General features: G+C 34.2%; 3 protein-coding genes and 1 long non-coding RNA gene across 12 annotated transcripts; all 4 read right to left on the bottom strand.

Moving 5' to 3' along the window:
* Positions 1 to 682: 682 nt before the first annotated feature.
* On the bottom strand, positions 683 to 3891 carry LOC143569890 (uncharacterized). 9 transcript variants are annotated; one of them, XR_013141820.1, is made up of 9 exons: positions 2385 to 3891; positions 2270 to 2304; positions 2113 to 2178; positions 1904 to 2042; positions 1674 to 1802; positions 1478 to 1597; positions 1345 to 1388; positions 1117 to 1246; positions 892 to 1022 (listed from the first exon to the last, which is right to left on the bottom strand). XR_013141820.1 is itself a non-coding variant. In XM_077055689.1 (6 exons), exons 2-6 carry the CDS (start codon positions 1695 to 1697, stop codon positions 993 to 995), a joined length of 348 nt encoding a protein of 115 aa, XP_076911804.1. In that variant the 5' UTR covers positions 1698 to 1802; positions 1904 to 3891; the 3' UTR covers positions 892 to 992. The 9 variants fall into 9 exon arrangements, 2 of the variants coding, with proteins under 2 accessions (XP_076911804.1, XP_076911802.1); XR_013141822.1 differs by having other exon boundaries at positions 902 to 1022; positions 1117 to 1222; XR_013141819.1 differs by adding an exon at positions 683 to 819 and having other exon boundaries at positions 897 to 1022; positions 1117 to 1597.
* LOC143569891 (uncharacterized) lies at positions 994 to 19874 on the bottom strand. Its single transcript, XM_077055690.1, has 5 exons — positions 19572 to 19874; positions 19372 to 19491; positions 9532 to 9575; positions 9146 to 9302; positions 994 to 1091 (listed from the first exon to the last, which is right to left on the bottom strand). The coding sequence occupies exons 1-4, from the start codon at positions 19593 to 19595 to the stop codon at positions 9152 to 9154; spliced, it is 339 nt and encodes a 112-aa protein (XP_076911805.1). The 5' UTR covers positions 19596 to 19874; the 3' UTR covers positions 994 to 1091; positions 9146 to 9151.
* On the bottom strand, positions 2760 to 3257 carry LOC143569894 (putative receptor-like protein kinase At5g59700). The gene has a single exon (XM_077055692.1). The coding sequence runs from the start codon at positions 3255 to 3257 to the stop codon at positions 2760 to 2762; it is 498 nt and encodes a 165-aa protein (XP_076911807.1).
* LOC143569885 (uncharacterized) lies at positions 10446 to 10968 on the bottom strand. Its single transcript, XR_013141815.1, has 2 exons — positions 10561 to 10968; positions 10446 to 10480 (listed from the first exon to the last, which is right to left on the bottom strand). It is a non-coding gene; the product is annotated as an uncharacterized LOC143569885 (long non-coding RNA).
* Positions 19875 to 20117: the final 243 nt, after the last annotated feature.

The following is a 20117-nucleotide window of genomic DNA, read 5'->3' as shown; positions in this document are numbered from 1 at the left end:
AAGATGCTTAACCTAGTCAGCTTGTCGGGTGCATGAAAGGCATGAAGGGGTATTGTGTCTTTCTTCTTTTTGGGATCGTAGGGAGACCTTACCTTTTTGGGAAAACGAGGGGCTTTATTCACTAGACATAAGATATCCCTCTTTTCAACCACGTGCTACAGTACACACCTTGGTTAATGAGTTCGTCTCACTGATTTCATGGCGCACTAGAGCTTCATGTCAAGGAGATGTCGTTTGACTTTCTGAAGCATTTAAGCCTTGAAGATATCAAGGTATTCTAACTGTTGGGCTTTGATCAGGCTATGGCCTTTTGGCAGTTAACCCCCCCCCCCCCCCCCCTCATCATTTGTTTTAATAATAAGTTGTATATCATCTTGTTTTTGATGGTTTTCATTCATATTATTGGACATATTTATAATTTAGATCCTTATGAACATGTAGAATCTTTGGTTTTTTCATAATAACAGTTTTTACATAGTATACAAAAATAAACTAAAAAGAAAAAGAGTTTTGGTGTAGGCACAATCAACCAAATATAATGCACTAACGCACGCGATTGTCCACTTGCGTCTCCCTTACTATTTTTGCAATGAAAATGCAATTCTTGATACCACATAGGCCAAGTGTGGTGGTGAATTGTTAAAGATCTAATGATATTTAAAAATTATTGATTCGTCAAAACTTCAATGTTTGCGGTCTTGTAGAATGCAGAAAGTGCAACTCCGCATGAATACTACCATTTCCAATGTGGAATATGCTGTTCTTGTGCTTTTGTTTAACAACATCCATAACGTCTATTTTGACACCGCCCAGGTTATACTAATAAAAAATTTAACTACCATCATGTTTCTCACATTAAAAAAACATATTGAAATTAAGTTAAGAATATGTCGTACATTATGATGAAATCTATCCATCATTGAGCCGGAGCAAACTTCCAAATCCAATATCGCTTCTACAGGCTTCTCTAAAGTAAAGCGGAACGACTCTTCTCATACAGGATTTTGATTATGTTTCTTAGTCTGCAATCCACAAAAAAATTATATAACATTAAGTTATCCGATTAGTTAGTTAAAGAGGCTTTGAAACAACTAATTACTAATGCATAACACAAACCGTTGTATGCCTTTTATCAGTTCCAACAAGCAAAGTGACGAATGGATGTTTTACTTCAAGATTAACTCCCCTATGGATTGTGACCACAAGCACCCCGACATCCTCACTTTTGAAGGCCATATCTATAGCCCTACGAATTGAATGTTTGAATAGTATGTTATTGTCTTAATTTATTATTAAACTAGGGTGCCCAAACTGTAATTATAAATGTGGGGGCATCATACTTACTTCGCACCATCATTTGGTGAAAAATAACTGTTTGTAGATAGATTCTGAAGGAATTAGTAAATGTTAGCAATGAATTCCATACTTCGAAGAATTTGGAAATTTTTCTAAGTTTTGGTTAAAAATATTAGCTTACTTGATAATCAAGAAAACGCAACTCCACACGAATTTTACCATTCCCAATTTGATAAGTATTGTTCATGTGCTTTACTTGTACAACATCCGCAATGTCTATTTCCACGCAGCCCAAAATATCCTAATTAAAAATTAAATTCAATCATGCATTTCATTTTAAAAACCATATTGAAAATTAAGTTACGAACATGTCGTACCTTATTATGTACTTTTTTGTCCATCTGTTACGCAGAATAAACTGTCAAAATCAATATTTCTTCTTGAGGCTTCTTTAAAGTAAACCGGAATGATTCTTCCCATACAAGATTTAAATTATCATATTTAATCTGCAATACTCAAAAATATATATATATAACATAATTATGTTCCAAGATAAATTGGCTAAGAGGTTTTAAAAAGAAACTAATTAATAATACATAGTACAAACCGTGGTGAATGCACTGTCGGTTCCAATAGCCAACATGACTCTAGGATGTTCTAGTTGAAGATTAACTCCTTCATGGACTGTAACCACAAGCCACCCTCCATCCTCATTTTTGGAGTTGGAGGCCATACCTATGGCCGCCCTGAGAGTTCAATATTTGTTATTTATGTCATAATTTATGCAACAAAACAAATATGAGGCCTTTATAGTACTTAGTGCAATCCTTCTGTTTGCAATTCAAATAGGGGTAGCGGGGCAGCTTGTTGGTCACTTGCCTTCTGGTCGATGTAATCATTACTTTTCAATTTGCATATATAATATAATATAATATAATACCAGCTTTAGATCATATAAGGACTTTATACTTACTTAGTGTGATCCTCAACTTGATCATTTCTGGACTCCTAAGGAAACAATAAATGTTAGCAAGAAATTTCAGAGTAAATCTTTCTATATTTTGGTTAAATTAAAAAGGTTAGCTTACTTGATAATGAAGCGCTTTCTTAAGTGCTTCCAAAATCTCACTCATTAACGGACGTTTTTCACGTTCTATCTCCAAACACTGATAAGCAATTGTTGCAAAAGCAAACAGAGACTCATGATCGATTTCATCCTTTATATTACCGTAAACCATTTCGTTTATTGTGTTTTCTTTGTAGGAATTTCGCACCAATTTCATGAAATCTAGATTGTTATTGTTTGTGCACAACCTCCCACACAACACTTCAAACAACACAACACCAAAAGAGTAAATGTCTGACTTTTGTTAATAACCCGCTGTTTGCGTAAAGCGGGTCAAGATACCCAAGCGTCCCTACAGCTTCGGAGTAAATAAAAGTGTAATCTTGATTTGCTGGTCCTAGCTTCGAGAGACCAAAATCTGAGATCTTGGCATTCCAATCTTCATCCAATAGGATATTGGAACTCTTGATATCACGATGCAATACTCTTTGGTCGCACGGTGAAGATATGCCAATCCCCGAGCCACCCCAATGCATATTTTGAGGCGTCCAATCCATCTTAAATTTTTATTGTTTAGATGTTTGTCAAGACTTCCATTAAATGCATACGGATACATGAGGATCCTCTCGCCAAAATCATCACAAAAGCCTAACAAAGAGACTATATTCTCATCTTTGTATTGTGAAAGCATCATCACCTCCTTCCAAAACTCGACATTTCCTTGCCCGAATTTAGTATTTAAGCGCTTCAAAGCAACCTCCGTGTGGTTGCCAATTTTCCCCTTGTATACGCTTCCGAATCCTCCGCTCCCGATTTCATCGGCGAAGTTGTTGGTTGCTGATTTTATAACATCTAATGATATTTTGAGGTGTTCGAACAGTTTCATATGTGCCATTATTTTTATTGTTTGACAGAAACTGTGACAACTTCAGATTCTTATAATCGAAGAGCTTGAAAGGAGGATGTATTTAACAATAGACATGCAGCAACTACTAGGAAATAACCAAATTGTCAACTTGACATATATGGTCTGCCTTTGGATACCTTTTAAATTCTAGTACAAAAATTTCCAAATGTAGTCTCAATCATTATAACTATATATTTGGTAGCTAGTGTAAGTAAAAAACAACATTTGAACATGCAAGGAAGACAATGGAACTCGTTTGTAAGTGTTTTCCATGGTGAGTTCCCTTCCAATCAAATTTGGATGGCTAGCTTTAAGACATGACTAATTTGCGTAAGAAGCTTCCAAATTTGCGATATCAAACTAAAAAAAACCCGAATAACACGAAACCCAGAACATAAACTTGATGAACACCCTAGTTAAATTATATTTGTGTACCATATTTTATTTAAAATGGTTTTAGAAGGTAATCCGTTGGTTTTTCGTTAACCATGTAGCCAAGGAGTTGAGTCATTTCTGTACTTTATAAATTACTAGTTGCGCAATGTATTACGCACAATTTTGTGAACCCAATATTTTGTTCTCGCTTATCTCATCCTTAAATATATAGTAACTTATATGTATTTTTAATCATATCAAATCTCATACAACATTTTATAATTTGTAACTATTTAATTTTTCTTTATTTTTAATCTGTGTTAAGACACATATTTTTAACCTATTTTTATGTAGTCTAACAAGAATTTTTATCTGTTTTAGGAACTAATCCAAACTAACGTAGCCCAATGGGCCTAAAATAAACGGTCCTAGTTATAGTTACATATCTAAAGTCTAAACTAGAGTTGTATACTTGTATGAATGGTTCAGTTGCCATTTTACTGGAACTGTAACTCATTTCATCACTTTAGTTTACAAATTGACAAGCATTATGTACACTTGTATGTGTAACTAGACACTAAATTAGGACTGGCAAACGGGTAGGGTCGTTCGGGTTCGAGTCACGGGTTAGAACGGGTCAATTAATTTTAAAAGGGGTTATTTTGGTTTGGGCCAGGATGGGGTGTCGAAAGAGGCTGGGTCAGAATTAGTTTCGGGAAAAAACGGGTTGGTTTAAATGCATACTTTTCCAAAAAAAAATATTTGAACCTGTAACCTTTAGATGATTAAAGGTTTTGTCTCTATCACTAGAAGTCTAGAACACCGTTCAAGGGCATACTTTTCCACTTCATATAATATCCTTGAAGTCACACCTAGGGGTGAGCAAAAAACGGTTCGGAACCGTCAGAACCGAGGAACCGGAACCGAACCGGTGCCTCAGAACCGCTAATGTGTGTACCGGTTCGGTTCTCGGTTCTCAGAATTTGCATTAAACGGTTCCCGGTTCGGTTCCGGGTAAAACTGGCGGTTCTAGACTTGGAACCGAAGAACCGGAATATTCAAAACGTTTTAAATAAATTTACCAATCCCCATTTTTTATAGAGTAACTTATTAACCGGCATCTATTCAATCATTTTTTAATTCAAATCTTCTTTCTTTACGTTCAAGAACTAGCAACCATGATCAATTTTGATTTAACCTATCAAGGTAATTTAATATAAAATGATATGATCTTCCATTAATCTATCGTTGCTAATGGTTTATTTAACTTCAACACTTCGGTTTTAATAAAAAATATAACGGATGTTCATGTTATAATCTAAATTAGTTTTAACGTGAAAGAAGACATACAATTGTATAAACTTGTTTTACAATATGCAAAGTTTGCATAACTCATTTGATAAATACATGATCGAACCGGTTCTAGCCAAAACCGATTAGCGAGAACTGGATTTAGCGGTTCTGGAACCGGCCGGTTTACTATAATAGGTTCCGGTTCCAGTTCTATTTTTCACTCATTATCGGTTCCGGTTCGGTTCTCACGGTTCTGAACCGTTGCACAGCCCTAGTCACACCTTTATATAAAGAGAGAGATTAGTAGTTACTACTAAGTACTGATTAGCATATTATAGCCCATTCACCTGTCTATATAGAGCCCAGCCCATTCAATTCAACCAACTACTATTTAAGAATAAGTTATCTTGGTTAGGGGTGTGCGCGGTTTGATTTGGTTATTAATATTAACCAAACCGAACTGATCGGTTATCGGTTCGGTTAATTTCGGTTAATAATCGATATCAAACATGAGCTAAAATTTTGCTTAAAAATACATGAAATGAATGCTTAAATACATGAAATGAATGTATAACTACAAGAAATGAAGGTATAAATATATGAAATTGAGATATTGGTACATTAAATGGAGATATAAATACATGATACATGAAATAGAGGAAAAATGTTGGAAAATATGAAAAAAAAAATGAGGAGTTCGGTGCGGTTCGGTTAATTTAGGTTATTTTGGTTCCGTCGGTTTTTGGTTGTGTATCGATTAACGATTCGATTATTATACACCCCTAATGTTGGTACTCTACCAACGCCGACTGGAGTTATGACATTCCACATAGGGTGATCATCAAGATGCTCTCAACAATTAAAATATAGGAAGTTCCTCTTTTCTTGTTGGTACTCTACCAATGTCAACATTAACAAAATGATGTTTCCATCAGTTTGACCACTACCGCACTAGTTAAAAATTTGGTTGGAAATCCCTTGGACGCATGTCCATTTTCCCGATATAAAATCCTTCAACCGGTAATCATCCCATTTCTTCATAAGTTGGAAAAAAAGTTCTTTTTCCCGAACTTTGTTCCAAAGTAAGTCTAATCGTTGATAGTTGGCTATAAAAAATAAGTTATAAATTATGTTAGTACTCGTTAATATTTTTTTCTTATAATAAATTAGTAAATTAATAAAAAGTATATATATTAAATACTTACCACATTTGGGTCTTCCGTGATCGTGGTCCACGACCGTGCAAGCATTAAATACTCTTCTGGTGTGTGTCCAAAATTGAATAGTTGTTTTAGACTCAAGTTTGGACTCATCTTTCATTTTGTGTAAGTGCCCTTGCTTGAACCGACATTTCTACCCTTCTTGAACCGGGTTGTGTCACCGGCTTGTCGTGTATAAACTTATCAGCTTGAGTCTCTGGCACCGTCTCCTCTTGCGTCGCTGGCATAGACGAGCCAAAACTGACCGAGAAGCTCGGTTGAGCTGGTTGGTTATAAACACCAGTCGGGAAGTTTGGCATCCCTAAAGATTGCATGTATGATACCATGTTGGGTTCAAAATTACTGACCGAGAAGTTTGGATAAGTTGGTTGAGTCGGTTGGGAGGTGTTCGGTTGAGTCGGTTGGTTGGTGTTCAGGAGTTGAGTGGAAGCATGTTGCCCAAAAGCGAGCATCGAACGGTTGAATTGATGCATTTTTTTAGAAGTTTAGTGTGTTGGATTATTATTTTTATTTATTACGGAATTATTTTTTTTAGAGAAGGTGTTGTGTTTTAAAAAAATTGATAAGTGAGGTTTTCTAAGGTAGAAGTTTTGAAATAAAAAACGTGTTTTCTTTTTTAATAATTAAAGTCGTCAGAATGCTAGTTTGACCCACCAATCAACAACCACCTCCAACAGCGCTATGTGGGACCCCACCCCACATCCAAACACCCCAAGGCATCCAGATTGAGAGGGGGTTCCCGGTACTTTGGGGTGATTTGAGTAAGGAAAACACCTCACTACGCATGGTCAAATTATTTCTAGTAAATTATGATTATTCTCCTACAAACATATATTTGTACCGTATATTACTGAATATTTGGTCAAATAATTGATCTCAACCGTGGCCTTCACTCACATAAATAGCCAGTGGTCCAAACACCACAAATGGAAAGTTGCATGCTTTAAATATTTGAGCTGTATTGATGTTAATATTCCATAGGAATATGTTTTAACTATGAAAGATTGCAACGTCCACCAACCCGTATAGTGACCCGCTGCACTTTTCTGGATTTTTTTTTATATTTTTATATGCAATTGATAACCTTAGCCATGAACCCTTGACCCAAATAGTCCTGTCCGGGCCAGGCCAACAAATATGAGGATGATGGATGTCAAAACACGATTTTTGTTAGTTGGCGTTATAAATTGGTTGATCTCGCTACTTTTTATCTCAAACCAATAAAAAAGGTTTGTTAAAATGAAAAAAAAGATGTAATTACTTCCTTTACGCTTTATGCAAATTATTTTGTAATAATCTTAAATAGATCAAATGTTCATAGCAAAGACGGACAAAAGGTGTTTAGGTTAATCTAATCCATCTCGTGTATTTTTCCACCCCTAGTTACTACTTTTGGCTTGTTTTTAGAAAAATAGCTATCAATAGTTGCATAAACATGCATAAATTTCGTTGTAGGCACGTAAAATCTCAACACAACACCTAACGAGTAAACGTCTGTCTCTTTTGTTAATAACCCCATGTCTTTGTAAAGCGGGACGACATACCCATACATTCCATCATGGTGGCTGTAAAGGAACGTGTATTCTTGATTAGCCGGTCCAAGCTTGGAGAGACCAAAATCGGAGATCTTGGCATTCCAATCTTCATTTAATAGTATATTGGAACTTTTGATATCACAATGTAATACTCTTTGTTGGGTGTCATCTGCAGTTCTGCACTATGAAGATACTCCAATCCTCGAGGCGCACCAATGCATATCTAAAGGCGTACAATCCATCTTATGTTATCATTATTTAGATGACAGTACGTCAAGGCTTCCGTTAGGTGCATACGAGTACACGAGGATCTTCTCTCCAGAATTATCAAATTATCATGAAACCCTAAGAGCAATCGAGACTATATTCGCATGTTTATACCTTAAAAGCATCTCCACCTCCTTCCAAAACTTGGTATCTCCTTGACCGAATTCCGGATTTAAATGTTTCTAAGCAACCATCGTGTGGTTGGAAGTAGATAAAAAAAGAAAACTCAAGGTCAAAAGCATAAATAAAGGCATACTTTTTACTGATCTCAACTCTCAACAGGCTACTTTTCATCAACTTGTGTAACATAGATATCCTTCTTTTCAAACACGTGCTACAAAACACACCTTTCTAAAGCATTCAAGCCTTGAAGGTATCATGACTGTTGGGCTTTGAGGCTTTGAATTTATGGTAGTGTACAACATAAGTTGTAGATTTGTTTTACAAAATAAGTTGTACATCATCGATCATCTTGTAATATTTGATGGTTTTCATTCATATTATTGGACATGTTTTATAATTTAAATACTTACAAACTTGTAGAGTCTTTGCTTTTTTTCATAATAACAATTTTTACATAGTTTACAAAAATAAACAGAAAAGAAAAGGAGTTTTAGTTTAGCTCACAATCAACCAAATATCACACATTGACGCACGCGGTTGTCCACTTGCGTCTCCCCTACCATTTTCGCAATGCAAATGCGATTCTTGATTTCACATAAGCTAAGTGCGGCGGTGCATTGTTGAAGGTCTAATGATTTTTAAAAATTATTGATTCATCAAAGCTCCAATGTTTGCACTCCTGTAGAATGCCGAAAGTGCAACTCCACGTGAATACTACCATTCCCAATGTTGAATATGTTGTTCTTGTGTTTCTCTTTAACAACATCCATAACGTTTATTTTGACGCCGCCCAATTTATACTAATAATAAATAAATAAAAATTAAATACCATCATGTTTCTCACATTAAAAAAACATATAATCTCTCGTACCTTATCATGAATTCTATCCATCATTGAGTCGGAGTAAACTTCCAAATCCAATATTGCTTCAGCAGGCTTCTCTAAAGTAAAGTGGAACGACTCTTCCCATACAGGGTTATGATTATGTTTCTTAGTCTGCAATCCACAAAAACATACTTAACATTAAGTTATCCGCTTTGTTAGTTAAGGGGCTTTTGAAACAACTAATTAGTAATGCGTAACACAAACCGCGGTTTGCTTTTTATCAGTTCCAACATGCAAACTGACGTATGGATGTTTTGCTTCAAGATTAACTCCTCTGTCGATTGTGACCACAAGCAACCCTGCATCCTCACTCTTGGAGGCCATATCTAAAGCCCTATGAATTGAATGTTTGAATAGTTTGTTATTATCTTAATTTATTATTAAACTAGGTGCCAACCGATAATGCTGTAATTATAAATATAATTAGGTTCAATCAAATCAAATTCTTCTCATTCACATAGTATATATTTATACTTCTCGGAGTCTATACAATAATGACTCGTTATGAATAATCTAGTCTAAAGCTTATCCAACAAAAACAAATATGAGGGCATCATACTTACTTAGCACCATCCTTTGATGGAAAATGACTGTTTGTAGATGGATTCTAAAGGAAGAGTAAATGTTAGCAATGAATTTCATACTTGTAAAATTTGAAAAATTCTCTAAGTTTTGGTTAAAAAAGATTATCTTACTTGATAATCAAGAAAACGCAGCTCCACGCGAATTTTACCATTCCCAATATGGTAAGTATTGTTCATGTGCTTTACTTGTACAACATCCGCAATGTTTATTTCCACACAGCCCAAAATATCCTAATAAAAAATTAAAATCCATCATGTATTTCACATTAAAAACCATAGTTAAAATTAAGTTAAGAACATGTCGTACCTTATTATGAACTTTTTTGTCCATCAGAGACGTAGAATAAACTGTCAAACTCAATATTTCTTCTTAAGGCTTCTTTAAAGTAAACCGGAACGACTCTTCCCATACATGATTTAGATTATCATATTTAATCTGCAATCCACAAAATATAACATTATGTGCCTAGATAAAGTGGTTAAGAGGTTTAAAAAAACTAATTAATAATACATAGTACAAACCGTGGTGAATGTACTCTCAACTCCAACAGCCAACATGACTCTTGGATGTTCTACTTCAAGATTAACTCCTTCATGGATTGTAACAACAAGCCACCCTCCATCCTCACTCTTGGAGTTGGAGGCCATACCCATGGCCCTGAGAGTTCAATGTTTTTATGTATGTTTTAACTTATGCAACAAAAACAAATATGGGGACTTGATACTTACTTAGCGCGATCCTTTTGTTCGCAATTGAAACCGTGGTAGCGGCGCAACTTGTTGTCCGTTTGCTTTCTGTTTCAATATAATCAGTGCTTTACAATTTGCAAAAATATATATATATATATATAATATAATACCAGCTTTAGGTCATATGAGGACTTTATACTTACTTAGCGCTATCCTCAACTTGATCATTTCCGACCTCCTGAAGGAAGCAAAAAATGTTAGCAAAAATTTCCATAAGAAATCACTCTATATTTTGGTTAAATTAAAAGGTTAGCTTACTTGACAATGAAGCGCTTTCTTAAGTGCCTCCAAAATGTCACGCATTAAAGGACGTTTTTCACGTTCTTTCTCCAAACACTGATAAGCAATTGCTGCAAGCACAAACAAAGACTTGGGATGGATTTCATCCTTTATATTACCATAAACGATTTCGTTTATTGTGTTTTCTTCGTAGGACTTTTGCACCAATTTTATGAAACCTTTATGTTTAAAGCACAATGTCCCACACAACACCTCAAACAACACAACTCCAAAAGAGTAAACGTCTGACTCTTTTGTTAATAACCCGGTTTTTGTGTAAAGCGGGTCTACATACCCAAGCGTTCCTACAACGTGTGAGTAAAGAAAAGTGTAATCTTGATTCGCTGGTCCAAGCTTCGAGAGACCAAAATCTGATATCTTTGCATTCCAATCTTCATCCAATGAACTCTTGATATCACGATGCAATACTCTTTGTTGAGTCCCGACCGCATTGTGAAGATACTCCAATCCCCGAGCCACCCCAATGCATATTTTGAGGCGTCCAGTCCATCTTAAATTATCATTGTTTAGATGTTTTTCAAGACTTTTATTAGGCACATACGGGATACGGGTACATGAGAATCTTCTCGTCACAATCATCACAAAACCCTAACAGAGAGACTATAATCTCATCTTTATATTGTGTAAGCATCATCACCTCCTTCCAAAACTCGATATTTCCTTGCTCATATTTAGTATCTAAACGCTTCAAAGCAACCGTCGTGTGGTTGCCAATTTCTCCCTTGTACACACTTCCGAATCCTCCTATCCCAATGCGACATTCTTCGGCGAAGTTGTTGGTTGCTGATTTTATAACATCTAATGGTATTTTGAGGTGTTCGAACAGTTTCATATGTGCCATTATTTTGATAATTTGAGAGAAAATGTGATAACTTCAAATTCTTACAATTGAAGAGCTTGAAAGGAGGATGTATCCCTAGCAGTTAATTTACTCATACGGATATTTTCAAATGTCGTCTCGATCATATTTAATTATATTTGGTAGCTAGTGTAAGAAAAATTAATGCATGAATATGCAAAGGATAATGGAACTCATTTTTTTAATTAAATCAGCTAAATAATTTGTGTGATTTGTAATAGAGGTGTGTACGTGTGGCGCGATTTTTGGCTAAATTCAACCCAAAATCATTCGGCTTTGATTTTTTCGGTTTTCGTTTTGGTTTCGGTTTTCCCATTTAAGCTTGGAAATTTTAGGCCGAAAAAAAAGTTTACCAAAAATAATGAATTTAGGTATAAATAATTTTGTTGATTAGTAAACTAACTGACTAATCTACATTAGGCCACAAATATTTGAGTTACATATTTTATAAATTCTTATAAATTACTTAAATAAAAAATAAAAATAATAAAAATCTATAAATTCGGTTCACTTCTGTTTTTCCGTTTTTATTACATGCAAAACCAAAACCCAACAATAAGTTCGGTTTTTACAAAAACATAAAACCAAACCGTCGTTCGGTTCGGTGTTTTCGGTTTAGATTTTTCGGTTTTTTTTGTTTTCGGATCAGTTTTATCGGTTTAATGTACACTCCTAGTTTGTAAGCGTTTATCATGGTGAGTTTCTTTCCAATCGTTTTTTAGATCAAAATTTGATGGCTAGCTTCTAAACATGACTAATTTGCATAAGAAGATTCCAAATTTGCAAATATCACACTAATAAGAAACTCCAATAACACGAAACCCAAAACCAAAACTTGAACAACACTCTAGTTTGTTTACTATTTAATATTTAAAACGGGTTTAGAAGGTAATCCGTTGGTTTTTCTTTAACCAAGTTATGTAGCCAAGGACGTGAGTCATTTCTATACTTCATAAATAAGTAACTTTTTTAGAACGAAAAAAAAAAGAAAAAAAGGAAAAATGTAACTAGTTGTGTAACGTATTACAGTTTTGTGAAGCCAAGATTTTTTTTTTCTCACTTATTTTATTTCACCCTTAAATATAGTAACTTATACGTATTATTAATCATACCCGATCTCATAACATCATTTTATAATTTATAATTTATAATTTGTAACTATTTAATTTTTCTTTATTCTAACCTGTTCAAGACACATATTTTTAACCTATTTTTATGTAGTCCAACATGATTTTATATTTTTTAGGAACTAATTTAAACCAAATTAGCCCAATCGGCCTAAAATAAACGGGCCTAGTCATAGTTACATATCTAAACTCTAATTGTATGAATGGCTCAGTTGCCATTTTACGGGAACTGTAACTTTTATCAGTCTAGTTTATACATTAACAAGCAGAATTTACGTGTATATATAACTAGACAATAAATTAGGACTAGCAAAAGGGTAGGGTCATACGGGTTAGGGTCACAGGTCAGTCGATTCTAAAAGGGTTATTTTGGTTTGGGTCAGGACAGGTTGTCAAAAGGGGTCGGGTCAGAATAGGTTTTGGGTTTGAACAAGTTTTGGGCAAAACGGGTTGGTTTAAAAGCATACTTTTCCAATTTTTTTGAACAACAAATTTCTTTACTTCCCGGGATTAGAACCCATGATCTTTAGGTGACTAAGGGGGTTTTGTCTCTGTCACTGAACCACCAACCGTGGGAGATACTTTTCCACTTCATATTATTACTAACTAATTAGCATATTATTCAACCAGCTACTATTTAAGAATAGGATATACTAGTGGGCCAGATGACTAATGGGCCTATTGATACAATCTCCCCCACTTGTCCCCTACATTCAATTTGATTAACCCCAATAATTATTGCTAGTAAATTCTGTCTCCCCACAAACATATATTTATACTATATGTTACTGAATCATGTGGTCATATAATTGATCTCAACCGTCAACTTCAGTCACATAAATAGCCAGTGGTCCAAACACCACAAATGGAAAGTTACATGCTTTAAATATTTGAGCTGTTTTGATGTTAATATTCCATAGGAGTATGTTTTAATTATGAAAGATTGCAACATTCACCAACACGTATCGTGACACGCTACACTTTTCAAGAATTTTTTTGTATTTTTATAGGCAATTGATAACCTTAGCAATGAACCATTTACTCATATGGTCTGGTCCGGGCCAAGCCAACAAATATGAGGATGATGGATGTCAAAACACGGTTTTTTTGTTAGTTGGGATTATAAATCGGGTGATCTCGCTATGTTTTATCTCAAACAGGTCAATAAAGAAAGTTTTTTAAAATGAAAAAGATATAATTCCTACTTTATGCAAATTATTTTGTAATAATTTAAATAGAACAAATGTTCATAGCAAAAATGGGCAAAAGGTGTTTAGGTTAATCTAAATCCATCTCGTCTATTTTTCCACCCCTAGTTACTACTTTTGGCTTGTTTTTTAGAAAAATCGCTATCAATAGTTGCATAAACATGTATAAATTTCGTTGTAGGCACGTAAAATCTCAACACGACACCAAAAGATTAAACACATGTCTCTTATGTTAATAACCTCATGTCTTTGTAAAGCGGGTCAACATACCCATAAGTTCCAACAGGGTGGGTGTAATGAAACGTGTGTTCTTGATTAGCCGGTCCAAGCTTAGAGAGACCAAAATTGGCATTCCAATCTTCATCTAATAGTATATTGGAACTTTTGGTATCACGATGTAATACTCTTTGTTGGGTGTCATCTGCAATATGAAGATACTCCAATCCACGAGCCACCCCTATGCATATCTAAAGGCGTTCAATCCATCTTAAATTATCATTATTTAGATACGGGTACACGAGGATCTTCTTGCCAGAATTATCACGAAACCGTAAGAGAGATCGATATTATATTCGCTTTATACCTTGAAACTTGAAAGCATCTCCGCCTCCTTCCAAAATTGATACCTCCTTCTCCTTGACCGAATTCAGGATTCAAACGTTTCTAAGCAACCATCGTGTGGTTGGCAATCTCTCCCTTGTACACGCTTCCGAATCCTCCTCTACCGATGTAACTTTCAGCAGCCAAGTCGTTGGTTGATTTTTTTTCATAACATCTAATTGTATTTTGAGGTGTTCAAAGTTCAAACCTTTTCAATTGATTCATTATTTTGATTGTGTGAGTGAAAATCTGACAATTCCATAGTTTTATATATTTTTTTTAATGTAACGTTGTGTTCCTGAATTCACTTAAGAACGGGAAAAAAGGAAGGAAATAAACATTATAATCGAACTGAAGTGGTTTGTAAACGATTTTCATGGTTTCCTTCCAATCATTTATTTAATAACTTGGATAGCTTCTACATATAAAATGTTTAGTTGTTTTGATAAGTATAGGCCAGGTGCTAGATTTGTGTGTGAATGTTAATTATTTACTAAATTCATGTGTGAACAAAAAAATAAGAAGCTTCCAAAATTACACTCAATACAAGAAAATTGAACAATACGGCAATGCCCTAACTGTTTATGTATAGGAGGTAGATTCACTTGATTTTGTGTGTTTGTACTAGGTTGATTGTGCTGATTTGTAACTTAGGACTTGGGAGAAATTCAAACTAGTCAGAAGTCGAAGTCGAAGTCGCAAGAACGTTTGAGTTTGGTTGTGAATCAGGGCCGATGGAGGTTGAACACGATCATATGGCCGTCGGTAGGGGTAGTCCGATGGGCGAGAATATTCTAGTTAGAAGGGAAAACTCGAATAAAACGAAACACAAATTAAAAAATAACCCTCATCAACACCCCTAATCTATAATATATATATAAACGAAGACATAAAAATCCTACGTGTCGCGATGTGGTCGCTCCTTTTTTTGGAGTCATCAGATTTGCTTGATTTTTAAATGAAGGCTTCTCATGCATTTGACCCGAATTCATGAGTATGGGTCTTACTAAACCCAGATATTCCTTAAATAGATATAACATCTCATTACATTAAAAATTATTCTCACCAAATTATTGATATAAAAATCCTATAAAATAGGATATACTAAAAATTAATATCTTATTTATTTTAAAAAAGATATATATTATTTAAATTAAAAAACTAATTTTATAGTAATAAAAATAAACGGGTCTTGGGTCTCATCAAACCGTAAGTATATTATTAACTTTCATAAATATTATTTATAATTATAAAAAACCAATTTTATAGTAAAAAAATAAACGTGTCTTAGGTCTCATCAAAACAATATAGCTTTTAAACCGGGTTATAACATCTCATTTATTTGTAAAACAATTTATCATCAAATCATAAGTATATTATGAACTTTCATACAAAAAAAATATTAATTAAAAAAATAAATAAATATTAGAGCAAACAATATAAAATAACTCCCGTAATACGGGGGATAAAAACTAGTTAATATATAAAAGAATACCAATTTTTGTTAATTTGTTGCGCTCATGTTGTTCCTCGGCATCTTTTAACTTGTTTTCGTTATATGGAATCCAATGGGTTATGAAAAGGGTTATGACATCTTTTAACTTGCTCATCGGCATCCTTAACACAGCCACGCTTCCTCTCATCCATTCTTCATCAGCATATATTCAAATAACAAATCAAGGTATGTTTCATTTAAATCCACCATTATTAGACTTTAACACAAACTTTCTCTCTCCTTGTACAAATCCTTGCTCCGCCTCTTCTGTCGAAAGCTCTGCCGGTTTTAAAGTTAAAACTTGTGGATAACACGCTTTCTATAGTTTTTGTATCAAATTTGTAGCAAAATTTGCAAGCATTCTGTCCGTTTTACCAAAAAAAGTGTGGTTTCATTATTATTAGTGTTTTATTTTCAATAATTAATACATTGTTGCCGGAAACTTGTAGCGAACTTTGCAATTTTCCCACAATTTTGCCACAAAAGTGTGGTTTTTATGATATATTTCAAAATTGAAGCAAATTTGTAGCCAAATTACCAGCGTTCCGACTGTTTTGCTACAAACGGGTGTTATTTTGTTTGTATGTTGATTTTTTATTCCGGAGGTTAATATTTAATAAATGATTAAACTAATTGTCAGTAATTTGTCGGAAATTGATTTGTGTTTTCGACGAAATTGTGACAACACTGCTTGACGCCGCTACGTTGTAGGAAACTTGTGTAAAATTTTTAGACTTTTTTTGCTTTTGATTATTGACGAAAAGTTGTTGAAAATTTGTCAAAAAATTTGAGTTGTGGGAAAATTATAGAAAATTTTTGTAGCAAAATAACCCATTTTCTAGTAGTGAACTTCAAAATATTAGGGTCTTGAAGGGTCGATTTTATTAAGAAATCGTTGATTTTGTACCTTACGTTTTTAATATATATAGTTTGTCAATTAAATGTACAATTTAAGATTTTAAGTTCATTGTAAACTATCAGCCAAAATTTTGATTCGATGTTTAGTGATTACATAAATACATGCATAATTTATTGAGTTTTTTTTTTTTGAAAGACGGTATTTTATATAAATAAATAAAAACAGTCCTAGCAAGTAGCTAGAACAAAAAAACACAAAACATTACAAATAAGCCACTCGATCCTAGAAATATTACATTTACGATTTCTGCTACTATACCATAAGAACGAGAAATGTAAAATTTCATCAAATATCGTTTCTTTGTTATGCCGAGTCTTCTCAAATACCAAGTCATTTCTGAATCTCCAAATAATCCAAGTGACAAAAATAATCATCCTGATCAAATCTTTCTTATGAGTTTGAACTCTTAACGTGTCCCACCAAGACATCAACTCAATCGGAACCAAAGAGGAAGACAACGGAAGGCCAAGCCAAGTAGCAATAAGACCCCAAATCCGATTAGCCACCGAGCACATACCGAAAACATGGTCAATAGACTCCTCATGATCATTACAGATAGGACATAAAGAACTCGGAATGTCTATACCCTTACTCACCAAATTGACTCTCGTAGGAAGTCTCTTAAGTAACACCCTCCAAGCACAAATATTAACTTTTCTAGGAAGAAATTTGAACCATATTGTCTTTCGAGCCCACGATGGAAGAATAAAGTCATCAATAACCTTCCTAACACCTTTAACCGTGAAGTCTGTCATATCCCCAAAACTCCAAACCCATCGTAGAATGCTCATTTTAAAAGAAAACTCAAGGTCAAGAGCATAAACAAAAGCATACTTTTCCTTGTTCTCAACAAGTTACTTTTGATCACTTGATTGAATCTTCTTCTATGTGTTTTCAATATGTGTCGTAAGGTATGCTCATTTTATTTGATTCGTTGTTATACTTTTTTTCAAAATATGTTTAAAATATCTTAATTTACTTTCGAACTTTGATTATAGAAAAAGCTACAACAGATAATGGGGCACGGAAGGTACTGATATCTCCAAGAGGGTTCGAGGCTTGAAGGGTTCTGCAAAACAAATACAGCCATTGGCTCACTGTAAGAGGGAGCCTCATGCAATCCACCTCTGTCGTGAGAATCCGTTAGTTGTTCTTAGGTGAAGGTAATGAGAATTGAGAGGACGAGTATCAAGGTATCGTGACTGTTGGGCTTTGAGGCTTTGGCTTTTTGGTAGTGTACCCCCTACGCCATCATTTGTTTTATTAAATAAGCAGTGCATCATCTTGTTTTGATGGTTTTCATTCATATTATTGGACATATTTTACAATTTAAATCCTTATGAACTTGTAGAATCTTTGGTTTTTTCATAATAACAATTTTTATGGCGTTTACAAAAATTAAACTGAAAAGAAAAAGAGTTTTGGTGTAGCCACGATCAACCAAATATCAGGCACTAAGGCACGCGGTTGTTCACTTGCGTCTCCCGTACCATTTTTGCAACGCAAATGCAATTCTAGATTCCACGTAGGCCAAGTGCGACGGTGCATTGTTGAAGGTCTAATGATATCTAGAAATCATCGATTCGTCAAAGCTCCAATGTCTGTAGTCTTGTAGAATGCATAAAGTACAACTCCGCGTGAATGCAACCATTCCCAATGGGGAATATGTTGTTCTTGTGCTTTTGCTTAACAACATCCATAACGTCAGTTTATACTAATAAAAAATTAAATACCATCATGTTTCTCTCATTAAAAAACATATTGAAATTAAGTTAAGAATTTGTCGTACCTTATCATGAATTCTATCCATCAGTGAGCCAGAGAAAACTTCCAAATCCAATATTGCTTCTGCCGGCTTCTCTAAAGTAAAGTGGAACGACTCTTCCCATACAGGGTTTTGATTATGTTTCTTAGTCTGCAATCCACAAATATATATATATATATATATATATATATATATATATATATATATATATATATGTATAACATTAAGTTATCCGATTGGTTAGTTAAAGAGGCTTTTGAAACAACTAATCAGTAATGCATAACACAAACCGTGGTATGCTTTTTATCAGTTCCAACAAGCAAACTGACATATGGATGTTTTACTTCAAGATTAACTCCTCTGTCGATTGTGACCACAAGCACCCCTGCATCCTCACTCTTGGAGGCCATATCTACGGCCCTACGAATTGAATGTTTGAATAGTTTGTTATTGTCTTAATTTATTAAACTAGGGTGCTTTGGTGTAGATACTCTAGTTATAAATATAATTATGGCTCAATCAAATCAATTTTCTTCTCATTCACAGAGTATTATACTTACAACATACCATAGTCTATACTATATATGTCAATAATGACTCGTTATGAATAATCTAGTCTAATGCTTATCCAACAAAGACAAATATGAGGGCATCATACTTACTTAGCACCATCCTTTGGTGGAAAATAACTGTTTGTTGATGGATTCTGAAGGAAGCAGTAAGTGTTAGCAATGAATTCCTTACTTTGAAAAAGTTGGAAATTTTTCTAAGTTCTGGTTAAAAAATATTAGCTTACATGATAATCAAGAAAACGCAATTCCACGCGAATTTTACCATTCCCAATTTGGTAAGTATTGTTCATGTGCGTTACTTTTACAACATCCGTAATGCCTATTTCCACGCAACCCAAAATATCCTAATAAAAAATTTAAATCCATCATGTATTTTACATTAAAAACCAGATTGAAAATTAAGTTAAGAATATATATGCCGTACCTTATTATGAACTTCTTTGTCCATCCGTGATGCAGAATAAACTGTCAAAATCAATATTTCTTCTCGAGGCTTCTTTAAAGGAAACCGGAACGACTCTTCCCAAACATGATTTAGATTATCATATTTAATCTGCAATCCACAAAATACGTATAAAAAACATTATGTTCCTAGATAAATTGGTTAAGAGGTTTAAAAATGAACTAATTAATAATACATAGTACAACCCGTGGTGTATGCACTCTCAGTTCCAACAGCCAACATGACTCTTGGATGTTCTACTTCAAGATTAACTCCTTCATGAATTGTAACCACAAGCCACCCTCCATCCTCACTCTTGGATCTGATGGCCCTGAGAGTTCAATGTTTGTGATGTATGTCTTGATTTATGCAACAAAAAAAAATATGAGAACTTTATACTTACCTAGCGCGATCCTTCTGTTTGCAATTGAAACATGGGTAACGTTGCAGCTTGTTGTCCGCTTGCCTTCTATTCCAATATAATCACTACTTTTCAGTTTGCAAAATATATATATATATATATATATA

Source organism: Bidens hawaiensis, unplaced genomic scaffold, assembly GCF_021521415.1.
Source record: "Bidens hawaiensis isolate Kalapana, Puna unplaced genomic scaffold, B.hawaiensis_p1.1 tig00024733_1, whole genome shotgun sequence".
Taxonomy (NCBI): domain Eukaryota; kingdom Viridiplantae; phylum Streptophyta; class Magnoliopsida; order Asterales; family Asteraceae; genus Bidens; species Bidens hawaiensis.
The sequence above is the reverse complement of the archived record's forward strand: the minus strand, read 5'-3'. Positions and strand labels throughout refer to the sequence as shown.